The 17,689-nt window shown below is 39.6% G+C and overlaps 1 protein-coding gene across 1 annotated transcript in view; it reads left to right on the forward strand.

Annotated features, from left to right (window-relative positions):
* ERI3 (ERI1 exoribonuclease family member 3) overlaps positions 1–17,689 on the forward strand; it is a 320,745-nt gene that overhangs the window by 127,918 nt on the left and 175,138 nt on the right. Inside the window, exon 6 of the mRNA XM_070745043.1 lies at positions 56–128. Coding sequence (XP_070601144.1) covers positions 56–128 — 73 coding nt within the window. The remainder of the gene's footprint in view (positions 1–55; positions 129–17,689) is intronic.

The following is a 17,689-nucleotide window of genomic DNA, read 5'->3' on the forward strand; positions in this document are numbered from 1 at the left end:
TTTCTGGCCTACATAGACTGTTCTACTTGAAACCAACCTGCTTTTTTTCTTACAGGTTACCTGGACAATGCCAGTACTTAGGGCTTCCAGTTGCTGATTACTTCAAACAGTGGATTAATCTCAAAAAGGTACTTTCATTGCTGATATGTCTCTCTTGCCCTCCCCCATCTCTGTCTTTGTTGTCTCTTCATTTCCACCATTTCCCTTTCCTTCTATAGTATTCCTCCCTCTCTTCCTTCACGGGGGTATTTAATAAGCGCTGCTGTTTTGCATTGAAATGAGGAGTTATTTTCTCAGAACCTGGGTGAAGCAAAGTTCCTATTGTATTTCTCCTAATAGAGTCTTACTGTACTTGATGGAATAGGGTCTGCAGCTGGAAAATCTCATTGTGGCCATCTTGATATAGCATCTCTATGCATAATAACTTCGCATTTCCCTAGGATAGGCTGGGTCAATTGGGGCATATCTAAATCTTTCTTTCCTAGAATGTCTGAGTCTCCCCTCCCTCCTCCCTGCCCCAAATATTATCTAGCTATTTTTGGTCTTTAATATGCTTGTTCTGTCGGGCTCTCTGGTAGAATCCTCCCAAAAATTCACAGGTACAAATTTCAGACACACACACGTTTGAAAATTCAAAACAATGTTCTTTATAATGAAAATTCACTTAAACCAAGCCCTCTTTTGGTATAGCAAAGAGCACTCATCCTCAAACAAACTGGTAATTTGTACAAGTCCCTTATCAGTTCTGTGATACTTAGCTTGCAGCTGTGAGGCAATTCACAGTCCTTCTTCTTTCACAAAGTGAAACACACTTTGCTCTGGTTTAGTTTCAAAGCGGGGAAAATCAGCACACAAAAGGTCAAAGTCAGTAAAGCAGTCATGAAGCACAACGATCAGATAATCCTCCACAATGGCCAAACCCACAGGCTGCTATTTATAGCAGCCTCACTAATTACCACAGCCCCACCCAACCACAGGTGGCCTCATTTTCTTTGATAATAATCTCTCCGTTGTTGTTGCCTATGCATCGCTCTCTGCATGCCTGGCTGTATCATTAACTCTTGTTCTGAATCCAAGGAGGAGCTAGATAATTGATCTCCTTCTGAGCTGTCTGCCCCACTCTCCTCCTCCCTGTCACTCATGTCTTCTTGGTCAGAGGAGCCTTCATCAGCAGATTCCACCGGGGGCAAAACAGGCCTGCAGCATGTGGATGTCTCCCCCACATCCACAGTCCTTGGGGCAGGAGCAGGGCCAGAGCTAGCCACAACACATGCTTAAGACTTTTTGTTTTATTCACTTCAACAAAACTACCACTGAACCTCTTTTCTTTTGTAGTTACATGTAGTTATAGCTGCTGAGGCATGGATGCCTCCTTCATTTTTTGGTTCACACTTTATTGTTTATTGTTGGATTACATTTTTCTAAAAAGTTTCTCACAAGTATATATAGATTAATATGTGGCTCCACCCTGACTGCACCCAACTCTATATTATGCACTTAGAGAGTGGAAATTGACAGTGGAATCAAGAAACAGCTCTTAACATTATTTTGTTTGAATCATGGTATAAACAAATAGCACAGTTTTGCATTTTAAATTCTATTCTCATTAAATAAAAGCTTGACAGATGAAATTGCTGATATAATACTGTTTCTCATTTTGTTACATAAACAAATCTAAGAGGTAGTCTGAACAGTTATGGAAGGAAAATTAGCATAATCTGTTTTGTCAGTTCTCAGTAGGGCACAAATGAGGGAGAAGCTGGCAGCACCAGCCTTGGTTTGACAAGGATTTTCTTCCCTGCTGTCAGAGTGAATGTCTTAGCTTATTGCTGGTTTTCTGCATATAGAAGATGAAAGTATATTGGGGATTTTCCACCACCCAGAAACCATTAAAAACTGCCACTTGAAGTTGAAGAACTAAAGTTCTGGTGAATGTCTAGAAATGATACAACTAATCAATATTGATGGATGTATCAAGAAGAAAAGTAAAATATTCCTGTATGACAATATTTGATATGAGCTAGGTAAAACTCTTTGCTATATTGTACTTCTTGCAACTTTTTTCATTTGGCTATTGATTTTTTGTTTTAAAAGTCTGGCTTTCATATAATCTATTCTGACATTTCAATGGGGGAAAATATTATGCTTTTTAAGAAAAATAGCTTTGTATCTAGTGCTTAAGTTATAATTCACATGGGCGGGGTGGTCTTAGAATGGGGACAGCACAAAATCTCAGGATAGAGACATAGTTAGAGATCACAGTAGGGGAAATAACATTTGGGGTTAACATCGGTTGTAAATCACTTGCTTTCTTATCAAATGTGATGATTCATGCTGACTTGATCAGAGGGATGTGAAGCGTATATTTTCTGTGCTTAGAAGAGGAAGAGTAGAATTTGATTTTGTGTCATGTCCTTCCATTTCCTAGTCTCTGAAGTGACTTCATTGACTGTTCAATTTGAAATATCTCCTCCTCATGGGAAAGCTCCTACTTTTCTTCTAGCTTCTTGTGCACCAGGCTTTTTCTTGGCTGACTTGCCTATGGTCCAAAGACAACCACAAATAATAACTTTTAGTTTCTGTTTAGAGAAAGTAGAGTCAAAATTCTAATGAAGGCTGTGGTCAGATGGCTACGATTGAGAAGGATATTCATTCATTCATTCATTCATTCATTCATTCATTCATTCATTCATTCATTCATTCATTCTAATTTATATCCCACCCAACTCCCGAAGGACTCTGGGTGGCTATGTGACCTCATCACATAGTCTCTGGAAACAAATTATTCCCCCCCCCCTCAATTATCAGTTTTATTGCGTTATATTAAATCTTGTCTATAATTTCTGTGAAGTGAGTATTGTTTTAGATTGAATTGATTGATTGATTGATTGATTGATTGATTTATCACTTCTATATTACTGGGGTATTTTAAAAACAATTTTTCCAAGAAGGATGTGTAAAATATATTGTTTTCACTTTCCCAAAGATAGAGATTTTGAAAGATAATGGAGGATAGGGAGAGCCTGGAGTTTAAAAAAAAATCATGATCATGGTGTGTGGGGAGAAAAAAAATGGAATATGCATGGTAGGTAGGTAGTGGTAGTAAGAGACAGGCCAAGTGAATGTAATGGCTAGCAAAGGTTAACGTATCTTTCTGCTGTTGATACGGTGACCTTTCAGAATTACTAATGAATATCATAAAAAAAACCCTGATGGGATTGCAGCTAGAAGCCTTATAGCAAGATATTGTTTGGCTTAGGGAGATTGGAAGAAGATATTTTAAAAATAACAGCAGTAGTGCTAGTACAGTGATTGCGAAACCATGGCACGGGTGCCACAGTTGGCACACAGAGCCATATCTGCTGGCACATGAGCTGTTGCCTAGTTCAGCTTCAGCGTTCATGTGTGTGCCAACCAGCTGATTTTTGGCTTGCGCAGAGGCTCGGGGGCGTTTTTGGCTTCCAGAGAGTCTCTGGGTGTGTGCGGCAATTTTACCCTCCCCTGGCTCTAGGAAAGACTTTAGAGCCTGGGGAAGGCAAAACATGAGCCTACTGGGCGCACCAGAAGTTGGGAAACAGGCCATTTCCAGCCTCCAGAGGGCCTCTGGTAGGCAGGGGAAGCTGTTTTTGCCCTCCCCGTGCATTGAATTATGGATGTGGGCATTCATGCATGCATGATAACTCGCACACATGCTCTTTCGGCACCCAAGGAAAAAAAGGTTCGCCATCACTTGCTAGTAAGTCTAGGAGTGGAGAAAGGAGCTTTGCTACTGTGTTTGGTTCAGAGAATTTTGAAAACAGCTCTTTTGGAGACCTTTAATCATTTATAGATGTTATGCCCTGGTCCTGTGTCTAACATTGGTAAAATAACTTGGTGACTCAGAAAGGCCTGCTATTTGATTGGGAAGTACTATTCTTAGAAAAAGGTCAAGGCACCTGCATTTTCATTGTTTCCTATTCTTTACACCAGAACACAGAGGAAACTGATTCATTCCTTCTGACCTTGCATGACTTAATGATGATGTGCTATTGTTGTACGAGAAGCTGCCCATTTCCCCACACCTAGCAATCAGATCCAACAGTCCCTCTTGGATTTGCGAGAAAAGAAAGACATTCCAGCATTCAGAGGTTAATAGTAGGGCTGTGCAAAGTATTCAGAGCAACATGGTGTGAAACACCTTGGTGAGAATGAAATTCTCCTCTTTGAAATGGGGAGACAGCTGCATCCATTGGCAAGCTGGGAATAGTATATGTATGCAGATGTACATTGCTTTGCTCGCAGTTTCTGCAGAATCTGGGCATATCCACCTGGGCATATCTGGAAGAACCTTGAGCCACCACAAGCCTTTCAGAAATTGCTGCTGGCTTAGTACTTTGAGTTTTCACTTGCCTCAGTGCGTTTCACAAAGTACTCACATGAATGCTTTGCCCAGTCATATTAATGGCAACTTGATACTTAGTGCAGTGACTGGATAAAAGATTTTTAGGATAAAGACAACCTTTGTTCATGGCTATATATGTTGTCAGACGTTTTATTTTTCTTTGTCCTCAAATGTTTCTTCTTGTCAAATCCTATTGCAGTTTTGCAGTTGTAATGTCACTGAACTATCTTGTATCTTTTGAGTCATCAGCTTAGTGAGGAGTTGGGACAGAGAGTTTATTAGATTTGATGCCTCATTCATTCATTCATTCATTCATTCATTCATTCATTCATTCATTCATTTGATTTCTATGCCACCTCTCTCCGAGGACTTGGGGTGGCTCCCAATATACAATATCTTGAATCCAATTAATTAATTAAAAAATCTAAAAAAGCCCAAAAGCATAAAAAACAATCATTCCAATCACTCAACATTCAAGCTTTAGCAATGCTTCCCAAAATATGAGAGTTTTTTAGAATATTTCTGTGTACCGGATTTTCCCTTAAACTCTGTCTACTGGCAGCATTGAGATAGTTGCTGAAACATTTTGACATGTGTCTTTACTTCTGCTACAGTCAAAAGCAGTATTTTCCATTAACACAGAGTCCATGGACAGAATTATGTTGCTTTAATTGGAAAAGCCAAAAGTTCAATTGGATCAGAAGGGAAGTGCGCTAGGAAAATAGGAAATGCTTGAAGATATTTAAGAGCAATAACAGAAACATGTGAATGAAGTACAGTGGTACCTCTACTTAAAAACTTATTTTATTTATTTATTTATTTATTTATTGATTGATTGATTGATTGATTGATTGATTGATTGATTGGATTTGTATGCCGCCCCTCTCCGCAGACTTGGGGTGGCTAACAACAATGATAAAAAACAACATGTAACAATCCAATTTAATAAAACAACTAAAAACCCTTAATATAAAAACCAAACATACACACAAACATACCATACATAACTTGTAATGGCCTAGGGGAAGGAATATCCTAACTCCCCCATGCCTGGCAACAAAGGTGGGTATTGAGTAATTTGTGATCAGGTTCTTAAGTAGAAATGTTCTTTAGAAGCAATTTTTCCCATCGGAATCAATGTAAAAGCAAATAATGCATGCAAACCCATTAGGAAAGAAATAAAAGCTCGGAATTTGGGTGGGAGGAGGAGGAGGAAGAAGAGGAGAAGGACAGTCGCTGCCGAAGGAAGAAGGTGAAGTGAGGTGAATCAAAAAAATCCAAAATTTTAAGGCTTTAAAAAAAAAGGAGGGATTCTGAGGTGGCGGGGAAGAGCAGGTGCCTCCCATACACCCGGCGTGAGGCTGCCTCCCATTCACTGGCTGCTGCTGCTGCTACCTGTTGCCTCTTCCTTTCCAGGCTGAAGAACTCCCCTCTCCTCTCACTCACTCGCTTTGTAGCTGGCGCCTTTCCTTCACTGTGGTGACTCCTTGGCTGCCTATAGCGAAGGGAGCGTTTCTTTTCTCTGGGCGCTGGCAGAGGTTTATTCCCTGTCCAAGCGCCCAGAATAAGGAAAATGCTCACCCCAGAGATTAGAACTGCCCCCACCCTCCTTGCCTTTTGCAAATTCCTTAAAACCCATCTCTGCCGTCAGGCATGGGGGAATTGAGACATCTCCCCCGGGCATGGTATGGTTGCGAACGAAGCATTTTCCTTATTCTGGGCGCTTGGACAAAGGAGGCCAAAGCCTCCTTAAGCGCCACCAAAAGGCTCCTCTGGCAGCCCAGATGACCGGGATTAAAGGGGGAATGGCAGGAAACTGGCCGGGCCTTCATGCCGTTCTCAAATTTCCTGGGAAATTTTTCCGGGCTTGGGTTCTTAAGTAGAAAATGGTTCTTAAGTAGAGGCAAAAAAATCTTGAACACCCGGTACTTATCTAGAAAAATTCTTAAGTAGAGGCGTTTTAAGTGGAGGTACCACTGTACTAGTGTGAGGAAAAATTTAGAACAGGATAGCAAGTTATATGTAAAAATGGGGAATATATGAGATATACCCATATAAGAACCCCCCTTGGAGTTTTCTCCTTTATGGGACTTCACAAAATTTTCCTTATGTAAATATCTATCTAACGTTATGCAGTTAATAGAGCCAGAATTTATACTTTATCATCAAAATATGTTCTACAGATTCCTCAGACAAGAGAAACTCTTTTGTCCATAAATACCATGAACATTGATGATGCTGTATAAACGATTGGTAGTAGCAATTGCCATATAATAAAATGCAGTTTCTCAAGCTGTGTAATAAAACAGCTTTGATTACAGGGAGTAAAAGGGATGTTCTCATACAAACAAAACAGTCTTATACATCACCAGTACTATCTCCATCCATCCACTTAATATATTACTATATTATTCGCAGGTACTCCCATCTCAAAGTGGTATATAAAGAAAAAATAAAAGTAAAAAATCCCAATACAAGAGTAAAGTACATTAAACTAAAACACTATAAAAACATATACCAAGTATGTCACAGATATGAGCACATCCTATCACATTTTGTAACTATTTAAGTACTGTATATCTTTACATGTGACAACACTGACCCATGGCTATAATGTAAAATAGTGAATATACAGATTGAGTCCTCAGAGTGGGGCGGCATAGAAAATCCAATGAATGAATGAATGAATGAATGAATGAATGAATGAATGAATGAATGAATAAATAAATAACCATGTACATCTGCTGTCTCCTCCGAGTAATGCAAAACACAGCCTCTAATAGGCCTGGACCCTCAAGAGCTTGCCCTGGTCAACACTTGAGGCTCATAAATTTCCCACCAGCTGCCGTTTTTCCCCATTCTCAATTGGTGGCTATTTTTAATTAACATTCCAGGCCCCAAAATGGCAGACCGAGCTGGACCTAGGGAGAAGCCACGGGGTAAGAAGACCTACAAAACCAACTGAAACACCTCATAAGACATAGAGGCCCCACAATCTAACCCCTCTGCAGGGGTCTAAGACCTCTGAGAAGGCGGAACTTCATAGAGACAGACATTTGCAGAAGATATGTAACCAGGCCTTTCTGGGAGCTTGCCCTCAGCCTTAGATTCCAGCTGCCCTCTCCCAGAGGCCAGGGGAGGACTCTTCTACCCAGCAGCGGGCCACTGTTCCCAGTGCTACTGGAAAAGGCCAGAAGCGTGGGGAGAGGCATGCCCACCCAGCGTGGGATTTGGCTTCTGTGCATGCTCTGCCGGCCCTTATCTTTCACTCTGGTGCTTGCGTGACCTCCTTCAGGGCCCCGAGAAGTTGGGCCATGGTGCGGGGAGCAGGCCGGCCACGCAGCCAAGCTCTGGCTGTGTGGCCTGCTCTGTGCTCTTCTGTGTTGCAGGCATCTCTCGACACAGCGATGGTGCCCCGAGCAAGTTGTGGCCTTTGGGAGCACAGCGCTGCTGTTCACAAAGGCCACGATTCGCTCGGGGCCGCCATTGCCACGTATGCCGAGAGATGCCTGCAGCGTAGGAGACAGAGCAGGCTACGCAGCCAGACCTTGGGCAGGCTGCTGTTGCTATTGGCCATAGCTACTGCTCTAGGCGCACGATGTGCAGCAGCCAAAATGTCGCGCAAACATCTTTCCGGCAGCGAGATTTGGGCAAAATCATGCTACCTGGCAAGTCAAGCAAAAATGAGCATAATTTTGGCAACAAATTTCTTCCTCAGCTACCAATATTTCTCCACGGCTCAGCCATTTGGTATGATGTCATCTACGACTGCGCCTTAACTAGATCGCAAGTTACAGGGAAATGTCAGTGAAATATCAGGGAATTTCAAAATGCTTTCCCCCCTGGACACCCTGTCAGTGGTATCAACTGACTACCTAGCAGTTGAGTGGCACACTTTAAGATGGCAGGACTATAACCCAGATGTTATTCTCACCATCTAGGCATCTCTCTTCAGCCCTCCACGGAGAGGATTTAAGCCATGACTTGGAAATCATTCTGCTCTTGGTGCGCATCAGAGGGTCTTTCACATTCCACATTCCTGTTCTGAAGGTGCTGAAATTTCTCAGCCATAACACTCTTCTCCACCAGGTGGCAGCCTACTCCTCAGTTCTCTCCTGTGAACAGGTGGACTCTCTGGTACAGTTTCCCCCCGGTTGGTTGGTTCTTGTGGGTGACTTTCAATCTTCACCCTCTGGTTATCCACCATTGTCCTACCTAGGACCTTCCCAGGGTTCTGCGATCTCTGACGGGGGCTCCTTATGAATCGCTATGGTCTGCTACCCTCTGGTATCTCTCCTACAAGGTTGCTTTCCTTGTGGCAATCATGTCCGCTTGCAGGATATCCAAGCTTTTGGGAGGATTTTTCATTTGGATTGTGTTGTCCTCAGGTTAGATCCATCATTCATTCCAAAGATTAATTCAACCTTCCATGGGACTCTGAAGTTGGTCCTGCCCAATTTTTGCTCGCATCCAGCACATCTGACTGAGAGAATTTGGTACACACTGAATGTCCGTAGGGCCTTATGCATATTTATTTATTTGTTTGTTTGTTTGTTTGTTTACTTATTTATTTATTTGTTTATTTGTTTGTTTATTTACTCATTCATTCATTCATTCATTCATTCATTCATTTATTAGATTTGTATGCCGCCTCTCTCCGCAGACTCGAATATATTATACATTATACACTATTCATTGAAAGGATATGGCCGAAGCTATCATGTGGAGTTAGAGACTTTGGCCTGCCACATGTCAGTTCCTCAAGACTGAGGCGCTTCTGGTGGCCTTCTTGCCTCATTCATTGGGTCAAAAGATCTCCTCCATGACCATCGGCTGTTGGATCCCTGAAACCATTGCCAAGGCATACAAACTTTCAGCTCTGTCGTGGCTCACTCCATGCATAGTGCAGCAACGTTGGTTGCCTTGTTGATTCAAGTGCCTCTGGCGTAGGTTTGTCAAGTGCCGACTTGGACTTCTTCCCAGTTCATCTGGCACTACAAGATTAACAAGTTCACATCAGCTGACTTTGGCTACAGGGTCCTACAGAGGGTGCATGAGGAGTCTCACTGAATTGGACTTGGACTTGACCCACCTACAGTGCTTCAGGGCTTTAGTACATCCCATCCTGAATGATAGCTCCACCCACGATGGAGAAAGGGCGTTGGTCTTACCTAATATGCCTGTTGTCATCAGGTGGAGCCATCATTCAGTCCCATCCTTGTAGGGCCTTTTTTCCCATACGCTTTGTTTATTCAATTGGCGTCATTGTTGTTCTTGATGTTTGCCCTGTCCTTGGATTGACCTTTTCACTTGCCAGCATCTGCCCTTTATTTGGCGATTTCAAGAAGGGAGGCCGTCACCTTTTTGGACTGTATCCTCTTGGTAGCCATGCCGAGTCTGTTTCTTTGGTCCCATGAAACCTGGGTCATAAGAGAGCGGATCCAGCAGCAAGTGGACAGAAGGAAAAGGGGGGACATGATCAAAACATTTAAATATGTTAAAGGGTTAAATAAGGTTCAGGAGGGAAGTGTTTTTAATAGGAAAGTGAACACAAGAACAAGGGGACACAATCTGAGGTTAGTTGGGGGAAAGATCAGAAACAATGTGAGAAAATATTATTTCACTGAAAGAGTAGTAGATCCTTGGAACAAACTTCCAGCAGACGTGGTAGGTAAATCCACAGTAACTGAATTTAAACATGCCTGGGATAAACATATATCCATTGTAAGATAAAATACAGGAAATAGTATAAGGGCAGACTAGGTCGACCATGAGGTCTTTTTCTGCCGTCTTCTATGTTTCTATGTTTCTAAGTAACAGACTCAGTCCTCATTCTGAGTGGACAAGGACATCCCATCCTGAATGATGGCTCCACCTGATAAGAAGAGATGTATCAGGCAAGACCAATGCCCTGTCTCTGCTGATTCTGTTGGAATTGTTGCTTTAGGAGATGAAATTGCAGCTTTGTCTGAGAACTTAGACTTTAAACCTGTTACGAATCCATTGAATATGTTAGCACTTTCTGAAATTAAATTTCGGAACATAAAAGAGATAGTAAAATTAGAAAATAAACAAAGAAGCACAAGGAAAAATATATGAAGAAAGGCTAAAGATTAGAATTTTCTTGTAATACAGTACTCTAAACAGAAGTATATAAAATTACGGATTTAAACAAAATAATGCAAAACACACACAAAAATTCCAAGATCTTGAGCTGACCAGTGAATTTCCAATGAAATGGACAAGCAGCAGGTTTAACAGAAGCATATAAACTATTTTCACAAGGCTCATGGTTTATATGGAGGAGTCTGCTGTCAGTTCTTGGCAACAACCATAATAAAACCCCTTGAATAAATTAATGGAAGATAAGAGTATCAATTGGTCTTTTATTAAGATGTGATGGGCATCTATCCTAATGCTTAGGACATCTCTAAACTTGAAAATTAATTATTGGAATGGGATGACTAAGAGTATGCTGTTGTATTTAGTGTAGCATCTTTATCTGACTTTAATCAGGGATACAATATAAGTGGGTTGAATTGTTGGTTTGATCAAAGCATTAAGTCTATATGTTATACTATAAGGAAAAATAGCTTAGCTGATGCAAAATAACCTGCTTAATTAGTGTTCCTATTCTCAAATGTCTGCATAACTATCTAGTCTGGAGACAGATGTTATAGAAATGTGACAGAGATGCTGTTTGTCTGAAATTAAAATTTGTTACAAGTTCTTGTTCTTTGCTAGGTTTAGCATATTGTATGCATTTTTAAAAAATTGTTTCTATTCATCTTGTTGCTAAGTGGAAGGCCTTTTTTTATTTACCTGGGCTTTTAAATTGTATTTAATTCAGATCGTTTTAAAGTTTGGGGATCAGTTTGCTGCTGCATTAAAATAATAATAATAATAATAACAACAACAACAACAACAATGCCTTGTCTCTTTATTTTGTATTTTGTTTGATTTTCTGCACGTTTTAATTCAGATTGTATTTTGACATGTTTTACTGTAAACCACTGTGATAACTTTGGCTGGTGGGTAAGTTTAAAATGGTTAATACATAAACAAACTTTATTCTTCCATCTCGTTGCATAAGATCAACTTGTTGGTCATGTGGTAACTGAAATGATACTGGTAACTATCCAATTACTGATATGTAAAGACAGATGCATTGATCTAATCTAGGAAGGAAGGTGTGTTTCCTCTTGTCTCTCACTCCTGGAAGGGTGAATGTGGCCAGCGTGCTACCCCTTTGCCTTTAAATCTGTCACGCAGCTGTCTTGAACTCTGGAAATCCTTTCACTCTCTCCCTCATCTTGTTAACATGTGTTGCCTTTGGGGTAATCAGGGAAAAAATATTATGTCGTTTTACAATTACCGGGTTTTGGAATATTAAAATGTCTCGCTGCATCGGCAGTGTTATTTTGATTGGTATTCTAACCTTTGACTAGCCCATAAAGCGAGCCGCTCTTCGAGCCAATATTGCAGGACTGAAATTTAATTCCGAAATGATTCCAGATAATAGGGAGACAGATAATATATGCATGAAGGATATTATGTTTGGACTAAATGCAGCAGGGCCAGGGCTTGGGAGTTGAATAATAGCCCAGAGTGAGTTATAATCTGTGGGACAGAAATACCTTACTGTCAGGGCCAGGAGAGGAACTCTTAAATCAAAGAGAAAGAGCTAGCGGGTAGTCACTGGAGACAAAAAAAGGGCATCCACAGAGGCCTTAAAGAAACGGAAGTATACTCACTGAAGTGTACCCTGCAAACAGTGCTCTAACCTGGATGCATAAATATCATTTACAAATAAAAGTCAAATTTGTGGAAATGGAATGTGAGTTTTGAAAGGAAATTTCAGGGTTTGTAAATTGATTTTTTGCTTTTTCATACTTGTGCCTAGGGTATATACGTAATACTGTAAAGGCATAGTGCAACTGTAGAAATGGGGAAAAGAGCTGTTTAGCACCCAGTTCAAATATCAGCAGAATGTAGTTCAGCCTTCCTTGTATGCTTGTTGTTTAAAGAAAGAAATAGCAGCAGCTCCTTATCCATAGGGTCCTTCTTGTCATTTTTGAAGCGTTAATGTGGATGACATTATATATCACAGTGTAAAGCCATCTGTAGTGATTCATTTTACCTGTGTTGAAAAATTTAAATATATTGAAGCATTTAAATATATTGTAAAGGACTTGTCTAAGGACCATCTTTTTTCTTGTGAATATTAGAATATGTTATTTAATAGTTTTGTCAGTTTACCAAGTAGATTTAGGATGTTCTTAGGATTGGCTTGATGACCGCTGAACTTCTCAAAAAAAAGTTTTAAGCATTCTCAATGGGTTTTTTTTTAAACTAATTTTTATTTTTGACCCTTGTTTTAGTATTATTTTTAAATACTGTCTGAGACTAATTTTCTTGTTTGAACTCACTGGTATTGGGTGTATTAATAAAACAGGTTTGGGATTATCATGAGATAATATTTGTTGAAGGCTAAAGCTAAGATTGGCATTGAATAGCATTTAATCTATCTTCAGTTGACAAAATAAAACACAGATGAGAAAAGTTCTATCTCTAGCTTATTTGGCATTGAATTATATTTCTCTCAAAGCCTATCTTTCATTTATTGCTATAAATAACACTATAAAAGTGTTTATATATTGAAAACAAAAAGGGTTTTGTCAAATAATGCTTGCCCTTTTTTATGCATTTCTAACTAGCATTCATGATACGTACATAGCATAATGCAATGCAGCAAATGGTAGACTTCATCTACAGCTGGTCCAGACCAATCCAGCTTGTTATAGCTGTACATCACTGTCCTGGGGTGACCCATCCTGAAATGTTAGGCTATGATGCTTAAACATTTGTGCTTGTTGTTTATAATCCTTCTAGTTGCCATCTGGTCTTGTCTCTGATGGTTGATGTGTGGCTGCATAGGCTAATTGCTAACATAGACCTCTGCCTGCTGTTTTTGCCTGAATGCTGTTGTTGCACGGTACCACAATTAAGGGGTTTATAACATTAGGTGACATTTTTAACGGTTTCTTTTTAAAAGTATTATTTAACACAAGAATGTATATTCTGTTATATTACAGATATATTATAAGAATGGCTGGACAGGAAGAGATGACAGCCAGAATCAAATTTGGAGATTTATTTATTGATTGGCCAAAGGCTGTAATAAAAATTCATCCATTCAACTTGGAGGTTAAAATTCTAAGAATGTGAGATATGAAGATGATGCCATTTTGTTAGCTTAAAATAAGACTTCAAAAGCTCATGGTGAACACAAACATAGAAACTGAAAGTCTGGGATAATATTAAATACCAAGAAAACAAACTGTCAAACAACATAATTAGTAAACTTACAATTGATAGCAAAGGGTAAATGTGGTAGATGTCTTTGTCTTCCTGAGCTCAAAAACAGATTAATAGGGATAGTGTGTAGGAGAACTAAAGAAATTAATCCTAAGAAAAAAGTCTGTGACCAGATCGGAAAGGTAAGGAATTTCCATGACGACAAAAATCAGAGTAGAACTCTGCGCATGCGCAGAGGGTGAGAAAGCATGCATGACGTTGGTGTATGTGCATTTCTGAACCAATAGGTAAGGTAAGTAGATTCCACTACTGGTGTGTATCTATCTATATCTGTTTGTCTGTCTATCTGTCTATCTAAAATGTGAATTCTCTTTTTTAAAAAATTAGCAAAACTATAGAAATGCTGGGTTTAAAGTTTGCAATCTGAGACAAATGCACTTTGAAAATGTGTTCCACTCCATATGTATCAAGAAGTGATTATTATATCAAAAGCTTTTTCTTTCTTTCTTTCCTTTGGTGGGTATGTACATATATTAGTTTGTATAATCTCTAAGTAAAGTAGTAAGGAGAGCAAGTTGGGTACCCAATGGTAGAGAAAGGGTTTCTGAAATGTATACCTATTTCACTGTATCCTGAGTTTTGAAAGTATAGCAAAAGAAAAATCTCACCATCCTATATGATCAACTGTATTAATGATGTTGCCAATTAGAAAAAAGGCTATGGGCATCTGAAAAATAAAGCTTTCTTATAAAGCTGACCTGGGATGCTATGCCAACCGCAAATGCAAGGTTTAGTTGCAAAGCTGCTTTTTCTTCTAGCTTCAAAATGGTTGCTAAACAAGGCAGTTGGTAAGTGAGTACTACCCGTATTTATAAGAACAGTTATGGATTTTGAAACTTCAAGCTGAATTTAAGAGCTAGAGTTAACTTATGGAACAAATATTGGCCTGGACTGTCACCTTCTGTGAAGAAAGTTCTTGATCTTGGAAATGGGGTGGGTAGGAGTGGGAAGGAATGAGCAAACATTAAGGGGGGATTTCAGAAAAGATTGCTCAGCCCTGAGAAAAAGGAAATCATAAGAAGGATCCTCCAAAATAACTTTTTGGGAACGGAGAAACTCTGGCAGGCATTCAAGATTCTGTTTTCCACCTAAACCAATGAACAGCCATGCTTGGTTTTTTAAAAAAAATCTTACCTGTCATCAGGAGTTGACATCATCATTAATTTGAAGTTAAATCATGACCTACTTAAGACTTCTGTAACTGGAGAACATTTCAGATGCATGAACTTCACGTCCCAGAATTTTCGGAAATGCCACATTGTTGAGAAATTCTTGTTGAGTTGAAATCCATGCCTCTGGAGCCTATCCAAATAGAGACCTGCTTTAGCAGGTGTTGTGAGTGCTCCTTGTCCACCTCAGGTCATGTCAGATTCTGGATACCCTGGGCCAGGGGGCTTGCCAGCTGATGCAAAGAGTGAGAGTGAGGGAGAAAGTGATCTGAAACCCAATGAACCACTAGAGGGGCTGATATGACAATGGTGGAGTGGTCCCAGTCAGAGGATGAGGAAGACATTAAAGTGGATAGTCAGTGGATAGATCTTTGCTATGGAAGATTGTTGAGAAGGCAAGAGGAGTTGCATAGTAAAAGGTATTACCTTACAGCCTTAGCCTCTTTGGGGTGTGATGTCACTTCCAGGCAGTATAAAAGCAAAGCATTTTGGGTAATTGGGTTGTGGGCTTTCAACGCCATTCAATGGAACATGTTGTAGAGTGGGGGTGTGCTTGAACAAAGCTTTAAACCCATGATTTCTGCCTCAATAAAAGACATTATCTGCTGGAGGACTTTTGCTCGGAATTTTGACGAGCTGATTCTTATACTTAAATGATAAATGGACGTTATCTAAGGAATGCTATTTAGGCCAAGTTTGGCGCCTTTCCCAGATATTGTTGATGCTTAGCTCCGGAGAAAAAATAGCTCCCTTTTCCTTGGTGTTCAAAATCTGCTTTTCATTATGTGTGAGTTTATCAATAAAGAGTTTGTTTTTACCATAAAATAAGGGATTTTTGAGTCGGTGGGTTCGCTCCAAGGGCAGTACACAGAACAGTAGGTGCCAATAATCTTGACTTCTCCTTGCACCAAATTCTCTGCAAGGACAACTCTTCCTTTCTGTTGCTTGGCTGGACTTCACAAATAGCTGGAATCAGCTGAGAGTTGCGAATACTTGTAGCTTACCAGTGTTGAAAGAGACAAACCTTACAGTTGACCCATTATGTCCCCCAATCAATACTAAACCAAGAGTGAAGCAGGGATTAAAAGCAGGGCATGTTTTACAATAATCACGCAACGTGGATTGCATTTCGTTACCTGGTGAGAGTGGAGAGAAAATTATCGTATACGTGGAAAAGGATGGTTGAATGGATCCCCCAAGCTGAAGGGGAAAAAAAGAGGTCTATTTCTTCAAAGAATATCCATCTCCTCATACTAATCACATTCTTTTAGGGCCTATCATTGAAGAGTTTGCAATCACTGAACAGTAGCCAAGCCTTAGAGGAACTTGTGGGCAAAGATGGTATGCTGTAGAGTTAGTTATTCCTGTGCTACCAAGTGGAGAAAATCGTTTGGTAAGATATGAGAAGATAAATTTTGCACAAGCCTCTCTTTTGTTCTCCTTACCCACCCTGTATAGCAAACATGAATAATTCTCACTATGCAAAATCCCTTCTCATCCCTGATTCCTTTAAGGAGAGGGAGGAGGGATGAAGGTTAAATGCAACTCTTTGAGATTAAAGTATTAGCTGCCTCTTATGGCAGTGCATTCTTCCCCCTGCCTATCTATGCTAGCAGATGTATTTTTTATCATTGGAGTTGCAAGTTGAGAGGTCAATGTTTTGTTTAGTATGCCTCTGACAGATAACCTCAGTTCAGCAGCCTTTTAAAATTATTAGAGACCACTCTGATGCCTATCCTGTTAGAAGTTGGCCTGCATCCTTCCAGTTTCCTTTATACTGTCAGAGAAACTATCAAAACTCTGCTGAATTCAGGGAATAATACAACGTAATGATACTGGTCAGTTTTATCTTCCTCTGCTTTGGACTTTTAATATTGACGCAAGCTTTAGGTTCTTCATCACCCTCTTCAGATTAAAATTCCTGATTATGTTTGCATGAGATAAATATTTAGTGTACCCATCGTAACACCTTCTGACTCACTTTTCTGCTGGTGCTCATGTCATTGGGTTACTATAATTAAATTATGGTACATAATTTCCCCATCATTATTAATTTATTTTATTGGGCTTTATAGTTCTCTTGTATCTAGTTTGTAGACAAGCCATCATAAGAGTAATTCCATACGAGCTAGCAATGGGTTTCAAAAATTGGTTAAATAAATGAAAGAGTTTGGATGCTTAAAGTAAGCCTTGTAGGTAAAATCAATTTATAGACTCGGGAAAATTTAAAAAAAAAACCGTTTAAAACAGACAATTTGTAATGCATTCAAACCACCAAAATTCATAAGCCACAATGAAATTGTTATCCACTTAAAATTATACCTGGAATGATGAAAATATAAAGTACAATAAGGCCACAGGAATATATTTCTGGAAATCGTGTTCTATTACTATGGCAACCACCACCAATAAGGCCTTTCTTTTAGTTGTCTCTGCTAGCTTCATGGGGAAAGAGTTGCTATTGGAGGACTGCCTTAAAAATTCTAATGCAGGAATTGGTTACTTGCATTTGCCTTTCTTGTAATTTCATGTGGCTTCTGTGGTAGAAGGAATTAAAAGGAAAGGGAGCAACTTTTTAATTAATCTTTTAAATGTCAAAGCTAATATCATATAATACAACCCTTTTTCTTTCTTTTATTAAAATATTTTAATTGGCTTCTTCTTTCTATTTGTTCTGTAACTCTAAAGTAAGTTTACTCCATTTTGCGCATTCTAGTATTTTTAAAATTACCAGCTCCTTAAGTTGGTAAATTTTCTTTTT

This window comes from Erythrolamprus reginae, chromosome 3, assembly GCF_031021105.1.
Source record: "Erythrolamprus reginae isolate rEryReg1 chromosome 3, rEryReg1.hap1, whole genome shotgun sequence".
Classification (NCBI taxonomy): Eukaryota; Metazoa; Chordata; class Lepidosauria; order Squamata; family Dipsadidae; genus Erythrolamprus; species Erythrolamprus reginae.